This window comes from Phaseolus vulgaris, chromosome 10 (assembly GCF_000499845.2).
Source record: "Phaseolus vulgaris cultivar G19833 chromosome 10, P. vulgaris v2.0, whole genome shotgun sequence".
NCBI lineage: Eukaryota > Viridiplantae > Streptophyta > Magnoliopsida > Fabales > Fabaceae > Phaseolus > Phaseolus vulgaris.
In genome coordinates, this window is record NC_023750.2 from 13,690,288 (window position 1) to 13,701,068 (window position 10,781).

A 10,781-nucleotide genomic window follows, 5' to 3' on the forward strand; every position below is an offset into this window, starting at 1 on the left:
GCAGACCTGCATCACATTCACCTTCTCTCCTCGACATGCTCTAATTCTCGGCGATCTCAGAGTTTCTTGCGTCAAGGACTTATGGCTTCTCGCTGCTCTCTCCGTCGACTTGCTTATTTGAAGGACCAGGTGATCTGCTACAAATGCCCTTGGCGTCTTCAGAGTTTCTTGAATCACCGTCCTCTGCCTACCCCCCTTGCCTGAGCTGGCGAGCTTAGCAAGCAAGTCAGCTCGGGCATTCTGCTCTCGGGGCACATGTACTACTTCAAAAGAGGCAAAGGAACTCTTCAATTCCTGCACATACGCTAAGTAAGCCGCCATTTGTGGATCTTTAGCCTGGAACTCGCCTGTTACTTGCCCCGTGACTAGCAGCGAGTCACTCTTGGCCATCAGCACCCTAGCTCCCATCTCCTTGGCCAGCAGAATCCCGGCGATCAGCGCCTCATACTCTGCTTGATTGTTGCTGGCTTTGAAGGCAAATCTCAACGATTGTTCGATCAGGACGCCGTTGGGTCCTTCCAATATGACTCCAGCACCGCTGCCCTGCTGGTTCGACGATCCATCCACTGAAAGTACCCAACGGAAGTCGTCTCCTTCAACCCGCGTCGCCTCTGATGAGAGCTCGACCACGAAATCTGCAAAGATTTGCCCCTTGATCGGGCCTCGAGGCTCATATTTAATATCAAACTCTGACAACTCCACTGCCCACTTCACCATCCTTCCCGCGACGTCGGGTTTCTTCAAAACCTTCTGGATGGGCAGGTCAGTCATCACCAATATTGTGAAACTGTGGAAGTAGTGGCGCAACCTCCTCGCCGAAAACACCACAGCCAGCGCAGCCTTCTCCAGGGCCTGATATCTCGTTTCCGGGCCCTGCAACACCTTGCTCACAAAATAAATAGGCTTATGAGCCTGATCTTGATCCTGGGCGAGCACCGCACTCATCGCCCTCTCAGTTACAGCAAAATACAACCTGAGAGGGATTCCCGCCAGCGGTTTGCACAGAACCGGCGGGCTCGCCAGATACTCCTTTAGTTTGACGAAAGCTTCCTCGCATTCTTTCGTCCAAGCAAACTTATTATTGCGCCGCAGACATTGAAAATAGGGATGCCCCTTTTCTCCGCTAGCTGACACGAAGCGAGATAGGGCTGCCATCCGACCTGTTAGCTGCTGGACTTCTTTCACCGTAGCCGGGCTTCTCATCGCCAAGATGGCGGCACACTTGTCTGGGTTGGCTTCTATTCCTCTTTCAGTCAAGAGAAAACCCAAAAACTTTCCAGCCTCCACGCCGAAAATGCATTTCTCCGGGTTGAGCTTTAACTTGAACTTGGCGATCGTCGTGAACAATTCTTCCAAGTCTGCAACGTGCTTGCTCTTTTCCTGCGAGGTCATGACCATGTCATCGACGTAGGCTTGCACGTTCCTTCCCAGCATTGGTGCAAGTACTCGATCCATCAGCCTCTGGTACGTGGCCCCCGCGTTCTTCAGCCCAAACGGCATCACCTTATAGTAGTAGCACGATCTCTCCGTCATGAAGGCTGTTTTCTCTTCATCCATGGGATGCATCTTGATCTGATTATATCCCAAGAAGGCATCCAAGAAACTCAGCAACTTACACCCTGCAGCACTATCAACCAGGGCATCTATGCTTGGTAAAGGATACGAATCCTTTGGGCAAGCTTTGTTCAGGTCGGTGAAATCGACGCACATGCGCCATTTCCCGTTGCTCTTCTTCACCAGCACGACGTTCGCCAACCATTCAGGGTACTGGACTTCCCTGATGTGGCCTGCAGCGAGGAGTTTCTGTGTTTCATCCCTGATCGCCTGCCTCCTCTCCTCGTTGAATTTTCTTCTCCTTTGTCGCACCGGTCTCACCAAATTGTCCATCGCCAGATGATGGCACAAGAGGTCGGGGTCAATCCCGGGCATGTCCGAAGCGGACCATGCAAACGCGTCCAGATGCCGCTCAATCACCTTGGCGATCTGGTCCTGGAGATCGACCTCCAGAGATCTTCCCAACTTGAAGATTTTTCCTCCGATCTCCTTTTCGAGCCACTGCTCGACAGGTTTAGGCCTGGATTCTCTGGCGATCACCGCCCTGGCGATTCCCTGTTCCCTTGCTTCCTCGGGGCGATTCCGCGCCTCTTCCTCCTCCAGGCCAGCATTCCTCTCCCCTAGTTCAGCGTCTACCATCTCTACATCTCTTCCGGCGGCCTCCTCTGTTACCGTCGGTCTGGGCTTCACACCGGGAGGCGGGGTGGTTGTTACATAACTCACTGATCTTTTGTTTTTCAGGCTATTCTCATAGCACCTTTTCGCTTCTTTCTGATCAGACTTAATCGTGATCACCACCCCTTCCATGGACGGCAACTTTACCTTCATGTGCCGAGTTGACGGAATGGCGCCTATCCTGTTAAGCGTGGGCCTTCCCAACAGGATGTTATACGCTGAGGGGGTGTTTACGATGAGGTACTTGATTTTCTCCGTCCTCGACCCAGCCTCATCTGTAAACGTGGTTCTCAGCTCAATGTACCCCCTGACCTCCACCTGGTCACCAGCGAACCCATATAAGCACCCTCCATAAGGCCTTAGCTGGTCAAGGAGCAATTCCAGCTGCTTGAAAGTCGGCCAGAACATCACGTCTGCCGAGCTTCCTTGGTCCACTAGGACTCTGTGGACCTTCCTTCCCGCTGTAACCAATGAAATAACTATGGGATCGTTGTCGTGAGGCACAACGTCCCGAAGATCCTGCTTTGTGAACGTAATGTCCACTTCCGGCGAGTGATCTTCAAACATGTCCACTGTCATCACCGATCGCGCATACTTTTTCCTCTGCGATGCGGTGCATCCACCACCTGAGAAGCCCCCTGCTATGGTGTGGATCTCCCCGTGGATAGGCATCTCGTGTTGCTGGGCTTCTCCACCTGCTGGCTGGGAACTCGACGCTCCCCCCGTCCTCCTGTCCAGCAGATAGTCATTTAGGAACCCGCTCTTAGCCAGATCGTCGAGCTAGTATCCTAAAGACAAACACGAGTCCAAAGTGTGGCCAAAACACTGGTGGAACTCACACCAGGCGTCCGGCTTTGACCCCAGCACCTTGTTGCCCACCTTCTCAGGCGCTTTCAACCTAGCAGAGATATTAGGAATGGCGATTAGATCCGCTAATCCCATGACAAATTTGTGCTTAGGCGGGCGATTGTATTCCCGGCGTGCTGGTTGCTGGCGTGCTTGGCTTCTTCCCTTGTTTCTCCTGTCGTAAGGATGGCGAGTCCTTTGGTCCTTTCTGGCCACCGCCGCCGTTTCCAGCACCCTCTGCGGCTGTATCCTGGTCTGGGCGTGTGGCCTGGCGGGAGCCACGCTGCCTCTTTTCTCGGCGACTTCACTCTCGTCGGCGATGTGAGCCACCGCAAGTCGCCTGACTTCAGCGAATGTCGCGGGGTGAGCCCTGATCAAAGCTTCGCAGAATGGTCCTGGCTGCACGCCCTTCTTGAATGCATAGACCAGCATTTCTTCATCCTTGGCTGGCGATCTGACCATCTGCGCTCCAAAGCGATTCAGGTAGTCTCTGAGGGACTCTCCCTGGTACTGCCTTATATCAAACAGATCATAAGACACCCTGGGCGGTGCCTTATTCACGATGTACTGCTCGACAAAGATCTTCGAGAACTGTTGAAAATTGGTTATGTGGCCGTTAGGCAGGCTCACAAACCACTCCATCGTCGTTCCCTGGAGCGTACTCACGAACATCTTGCAGTAGACAGCGTCTGACCCTCCCGACAGCATCATCTGCGTGTGGAACGTGGTCAGATGAGCCTCTGGATCCTCCACGCCGGTAAAGACGGCCTTAACCGGAACCACGCTCGTGGGAATTGGCGTGTCGGTAATCGCCTGAATGAAAGGCATTGGGAAAACACGAGGTGGCGTCGACGACGCCACCTCTTCAACAGAAGAACGTCCTTGCTGCTCCTGAAGAGCTCGACGCAGCTCCTCAGTCACTTTGCTAAGCTCCTCGTTTCTGGCGCGAGAGGCGACCAGGTCCTCATGTATTCTCGCCTGCTCTACGCGCGAGGCTTCCACAGTTGCCTGCAACGAGCGCATCATCTCTGCCATCTGCGCCATGGTCATGGCGGCGTCGCCTTCAGCAGCGACAGGCGCCACGGGACTGGAACGATTGCTTCTCATTTTTCTCATTAACTTCAGCGAATCACAGGAATGCAGCGAACAACACTTCAGCCACGATCGAATCAGCGATCAGTCGGAGAAAATAACGCGAAACTTGCGCAAGAAAACTCAAGAACACCGTAGGCCTTCAACAAAAACCACAACTTCACCAGAAACCAATGTTTCCCCGCGGACAACCAGACGAGCGAAAGAACTCGAACCTGCACCAAACAGATTACGCGTAAGCAACAGAAAACCCTACTCCACCAATCGAAAAGCCAAACGAACGGTACAAAACGCAAATTCACCGAACGAAACTCAAACAAACAACGAACGATGGTTGCACCAGCACACAACCACGCAGAAAACTTCGAAAACCTCAAAGAACTCACGCTGTGGATGGGAGCAAGTTTTACACGGCCCCACGGTGGGCGCCTGATGATCCTGCCTGTTGACCGGAACGCTGGAAACTGCCTCGTCAAAGGATCGACGTGCGCACCGCTTCTCACCTCCGTTCCTCTCGGGATCTACCTCAAGAACCTGCAAAGAAACAGAGCGGCGCCGCTGCGGCCGATCGCACTCCAACGCTCAAGTCAGTGACGGTATCACCAAAAACTAAGAGAACAAGAACCGTGCAAATCCTCTCTCACAGTCAGCTCTATCACTCGCAAGCGTAAAGTGTATGAACTGAACGTGCGTACCTCAGAAAGTTTGTTAAGAACTCTTATATACCTGACAGCTTTCTCTCTCCTGGCAGTTACAGACTTGGACACGTGGCTCGCATCCAACTGTACACATGCCATCATCTGGAGGCTCCCTGACTTGGCGCTGCTTCTACTCTCATTTTGGCTAAGTTACTTATGCATGGTACTGCCCAGTGCATAGTTAACTTAGGAGTGCGATTTCTACTGGAACTGGCGAGTTAGGGGCCTTCATACACCTTCCCTGTGGTCTCGCCGGCCGCCTTCATAATCTGCTTCTCCTTCATCTTCGGCGATGTGCTCGCTTTGGCGATCTCCAATGACTAGGTCGCCTGAATCTACATATGGCGACTTGATCTTTAACCTGGCGATCGCCGATTCTGGTAAGCTGGAAATCGGAACACGCCAATATAACAACTGGCGACTACACGAGCCCCCCGACTTCCTTCCCTTCTGCCAACCTGGCGCCTTGTCAACACGCCTATACTGTAGCAGGATGCCACGTCATCACACCCGACCACCAGGGCGGTACACTTGCCTGAGCTGGCCAGCTTGGCAAGCAGGTCAGCTCTGGCATTCTGCTCCCTAGGGACATGCACCAGCTCAAACGCAGAGAAAGCTTTTTTCAGCACTGTACCGACCAGGACATCGGGTATGATGACGGGCTTGCACGTGACTATGTGGGGCGTGCTCGGCGGAGCACGTGGGCAAGGGAAGGATGGATGGTTCAGAGGTGAGCGTAGTCGCCGGTTCATGGAGCTGGCGTTCTGCGATGAACATGGTTGGTTGTCGTCGGGTTTGTCTGTCATCGACGTGTTTTGCGATTGGCGACCAGGTAGCTTGATATCGCCGCAGGAAGCACACCGCCGGATTCCCCAACAAGCTTAGTTGAAGCTGATGAAGGCCCAGAAGTGTAAGTTCAAGTGTACAACTCCAGTGAGGCGATTGTCGCGCTAGCATAGAGCGTGAAGGGCGTGTGGGTTGAAGGGGACAGCTTGCCTATCAACGACAGGATTCCCAGAGCGGACATTCGTTGGTGACAAGGTCTCCTCAGCCCGAGAACACTCATGGCGCAGTGTTAAGGAGGGTGCCATTAACAAACAGGCAGTATCACAGAGATGGTGCATTGTGATGCACCCGATACTCGCCTGGTCAGGTAGTGTTCTAAGGCACATTGCGTGTTAGCTTGCTCCATGGGTAGATGACTTAGCTGCGCAGCTGGTTACTACACAGAAATAACGTTCAAGTTGCACCAACCCAGATGACGACACGTGTAGGGTTGGATGCTATCCGTTATTCCAACCTAGATGACGACACGTGTAGGGTTGGGTGCAATAGAGAAATGACGCTCGAGTTACCCTAGCTCAGATGATGACACATGTAGGGTTGGGCGCTACCTGCTATCCCAGCCCAGATGGCGACACGTGCAGGGCTGGATGCGAGCCACGCGTCCAAAAGCATAACGGCCTGGAGAGAGAGGAAACCTAGCTATAAAGGTAAACTTAACAGAATTTGCAGAGGTACATTTTCATTACGGCTCATTCTGCTAGGGTTGTGTGCCTTTAGTACGGTTCTTCAGAGCATATCTTCTCTGAGTTTTGGGTGTTCTTGTTACTGACTTGAGCGTCGAAGCGCCACCGGCCACAGAGGCGCCACCTTGTGTTTTCAGGTTCCTTGAGGAAGCTCTTGTGGTGTGAACTTGAAGGGCACGTGGAGTCAAGCCGGTGAGGAGGTTCGTGACGAGGCAACGCTTTGGCGCTAAGTCAACCGGCAGGATCAAGCACCTCGACATACCTCAGGTAGGCGGCCATCTGTGGGTCCTTCGCCTGATATTCCCCTGTCACTTGCCCTGTGACCAACTGTGAGTCGCTTTTCGCCAGTAGGCTCTACGCTCCCATTTCTTTAGCCAAAAGCATCCCAGCAATCAACGCTTCGTACTCCGCCTGGTTGTTGCTTGCCTTGAAGGCGAAGCGTAAAGCTTGCTCTATCAACACTCCGTTAGGCCCCTCCAAGATTATCCCAGCGCCACTCCCTTGCTGGTTGGAAGATCCGTCCACTGAGTACCCACTGTGACCCTAACTCTACCTCTTGGGGATCCCCCCTGGTGAAAGTTCTGCCACGAAGTCAGCGTAGACTTGCCCCTTGATGGACCCCCTAGGTTCATATTGAATATCGAACTCCGATAGCTCTACCGCCCAGCGAACCATCCTCCCTGCTACATCTGGCTTTTGAAGTACCTTTTGGATGGGGAGGTTTATCATCACCACCACCGTGAAGCTGTGGAAATAGTGGCGGAGCCTTCGTGCTGAGAATACTACTGCTAGCGTCGCCTTCTCTAATGACTGGTACCTCAATTATGGGCCTTGCAAGGCCTTGCTCACGAAGTAAATGGGCTTCTGCACCTGGTTTTGTTCCTGGACCAGTACAGAGCTAATGGCCCACTCAGTCACCGCAAAGTACAAGCGGAGGGGGACGCCTACTTGTGGCCTGCAAAGCACAGGTGGCATCGCCAAGTACTCCTTCAACTTGAGAAACGCTGTTTCACACTCATTTGTCCATACGAAACGGCTATTCCTTTTGAGGCATTGGAAGTAAGGGTGGCCCTTCTCCCCTCCAGCAGATACGAATCTCGATAATGCTGCCATTCGCCCCGTCAGTTGTTGAACTTCTTTCACTGAGGTTAGGCTCCTCGTGGCGATGATGGTTGCGCACTTGTCAGGGTTTGCCTCTATCCCCCTCTCTGTGAGCATGAAACCTAAGAACTTTCCCGCCTCCACGCCAAAAATGCACTTTTATGGGTTTAACTTGAGGTGATACTTCGATATGGTAGCAAATAGCTCTTCCAGATCAGCTGCATGCTACCCTCTTTCGTGCGAAGTTACCACCATGTCATCTACGTAGGCCTGTACGTTCCTTCCCAGCATGGGTGCAAGGACCTTGTCCATCAGCCTCTGGTAGGTGGCGCCTGCATTTTTCAAACCAAACGGCATCACCTTATAACAGTAACTGCACGTTTCCGTCATGAATGTCGTTTTACTCTCGTCCCTGGGATGCATTTTGATCTGATTGTAATATGAGAATGCATCCAGAAACTCAGTATCTTGCAACCCGAGGCGCTATCCACTAATGTGTCGATGTTGGGTAGTGGATATGAATCCTTGGGGCACGCCTTGCTCAAATCTGTGAAGTCAACGCACATCCTCCACTTCCCATTCCCCTTCTTCACTATAACTACATTGGCTAACCACTCAGGGTATTATATCTCCCTGATGTGTCCAGCACTGAGCAGTTTCTGTGTTTCTTCCTTCACGACGAGACATCGCTCCTTGTTGAACTTCCTCCTTCTTTGTCTCACAGGGCGAACCTTTGCGTCCATGGTAAGATGGTGGCACAAAAAATCTGGGTCAACACCTGGCATATCCGCCGCAGTCCATGGGAAAGCATCTAGGTGGCGCGAGATTACTGCAGCTACCTCTTTTTGTTCTCCTTGGCTCAGCAAGCGTCCTAATTTGAACACCTTACCCCCTATATGTCTTTCCACTATGTTGTCTTCTGGTCGGGGTCGCTCGTTCCGCACATTCTCTTCAAGAGACTCACTCGTGGGAACCTCTTCCATGGGCGTCGCCCCCACGGATGCATCGGTCATCGCCTCTTCTGGCGCTTCTCCAGCGGGCGAGACATCGTCGTTTCTTCCTTCAGTATGTGCATCTTCCATAGGCATCACCCCTATGGTGGCTTCGACCGACGTGGACTTCTCGGGCGTCGCCTCTTCCAACGGCTCCAACTCCATTTGCGAATCTGAAACGAGTGGTCGATCCATTACCATGACCATGCCTCTCTTTGTCTTTAGGCTATTTTCATAGCATTTGCGGGCCTCTTCTTGATCTGACTTGATCACGATCACCTTGCCACTAAGATCTAGTAGCTTCATCTTCATGTGGCGCGTAGAGGACACTACCCTTAATCTGTTTAAGGCAGGTCTGCCTAACAAAATGTTGTAAGCTGAGTTGGCGTTAACTACCAAGTACCGGATGCTCTCGGTGCGTGATGCCGCTCCATTAGTGAACGTCGTCCTCAGCTCCAAGTAGCCACGTACCTCTACTGGATTATCTGCAAACCCATATAAACATCCAGTATAGGGTCTCAAAAGGTCGGGGGACAACTGTAGCTTATTGAAGGTCAACCAAAACATGACGTCTGCAGAGCTGCCTTAGTCGACGAGGACCCTATGTACCTTCCTTCCTACCGTGACTATTGAAATGACCACTAGGTCATTGTCGTGTGGGACAACATCCCGCAGGTCAACCCTTGTGAAAACGAAGTCTGACTCCCATGGGTCGTCTGGAAATTCCTATGCAACCGAACTCACTGACCTCACATATTTCTTTCGTTAAGAGGCAGTGGGTCCTCCTCCAGAAAAGTCGCTAGAGATGGTGTGCACTTCTCCGTGAGTTGGGACTTCGTGCGCTTGACCTTCCTCTGGCGTCGCCGCGGCTGTGGTCGCAGTGGTCCCAGCGAGATAATCTTTCAAAAAACCATTCTTTACGAGCTCATCCAACTAATAGCCTAGAGCTAAGCAGTTGTTAATATGGTGTCTGAATGCTTCGTGAAATTCGCACCATGATTCCTTGTGAGGTCCCAGCACCTTGTCAGACTTCACCGGTGGCCTCAACCTGTCAACTATGTTGGGCACAACGATGAGGTCTTTAAGCTCCACCACAAAGTTGTGCCTTAGAGGTTTATTGCCCTCTCTCCTTCCTTCTGATCGACCCCTAGGTTGGGTTCTCCTTGTCTCGCAGGTGCGCCTTCTATCTTGATTCTTCCTTTCTGTAGTGGCTTCGTGGACTCTAGCAGGCTGTGCGCGCATCTGCGCCCTTGGGCGTGTGGGCGCAGCAGTCGCACACTTCTCATATGCCTCGCCCTCAGAGGCAATGTGTTCCACCGCCCGACACCTTACTTCAGCAAAAGTTTTGGGGCGGCTGCGATTGAGCGACTTGCTAAAAGACCCAGGACACACCCCCTTCCTGAATGCATACACGATCATGGGTTCTTCTGTGGTACCCACTTTCACCACCTGCGCCCCGAAGCGGCTTATGTACTCTTTTAGGGTCTCCCCTTGATACTGCTTCACGTCGAATAGGTCGTATGAGACTGGGGCTGGGGCCCTGTTGGCTAAATACTGCTCTCTGAATAGCCGCGAAAGCTGTGCGAAAGACGTGATGTGACCCTCTGGAAGGCTGATGAACCAGTCCATGGCCATCCCAGTTAAGGTGCTCATAAAGAGCTTGCACCTTACGGCATCAAAACTGCCTACCAGCATCATCTGTGTGTGGAACGTAGTGAGGTGTGCCTCGGGATCCTCCATCCCTGTGAAGGTTACTTTGGTTCCCGTGAACGTGTTGGGGATTGCTGTCTCTAGGATTGCTTGTGAGAATGGTGTTGAGAATTCCCTGGGTGGGGTGGCAGTCTCAGGTTCATCTACGTCGTGCCATCCACGGTGTAACTCCTCATTGGCGCGGTGGAGCTCATCGTTTCTCGCCTGAGATGTTGTGAGATCCGCCTGCATGCGTTCTTGCTCCGCTTTCGATGCTGCCATTGCTTCCTGCAACCCTTGCATCATGCCCATGAGTTGTTGCATGGTCATCTCTTCACTCCTAGCACGTGCGGGCCTCATGTTCGTGGTTTCTGGAAGCTTCCTTGACTATCTGTGATTTTGGGAACTGGAACTGAAAAACTGTGTAGTGGGACTGATGTTTTATATCGGCCCCGCGGTGGGCGCCAAATGTTCCTGCCGGTTGACCAGGGTCGTCTTTGCGCGTGGCTTGTCCTTGCGAGCTAGGGCACCTTCGTTATGCTCCTTCTGTGATACCTGAAAAGAAGTGAACAAAGGGGCGCCCTCGCGGCCATTTGCACTCCGAC

At 52.5% G+C, this 10,781-nt stretch overlaps 1 protein-coding gene across 1 annotated transcript; it reads right to left on the reverse strand.

The window, feature by feature from the left end:
• Positions 1-9,420: 9,420 nt before the first annotated feature.
• On the reverse strand, positions 9,421-10,536 carry LOC137815020 (uncharacterized). The gene has a single exon (XM_068618035.1). The coding sequence runs from the start codon at positions 10,534-10,536 to the stop codon at positions 9,421-9,423; it is 1,116 nt and encodes a 371-aa protein (XP_068474136.1).
• Between the last annotated feature and the right edge of the window lie 245 nt (positions 10,537-10,781).

What these genes read in the sequence shown, in the direction of transcription:
- LOC137815020 (XM_068618035.1), bottom strand. Translation starts at nt 10,536, where the DNA reads ATGAGGCCCGCACGTGCTAGGAGTGAAGAGATGACCATGCAACAACTC.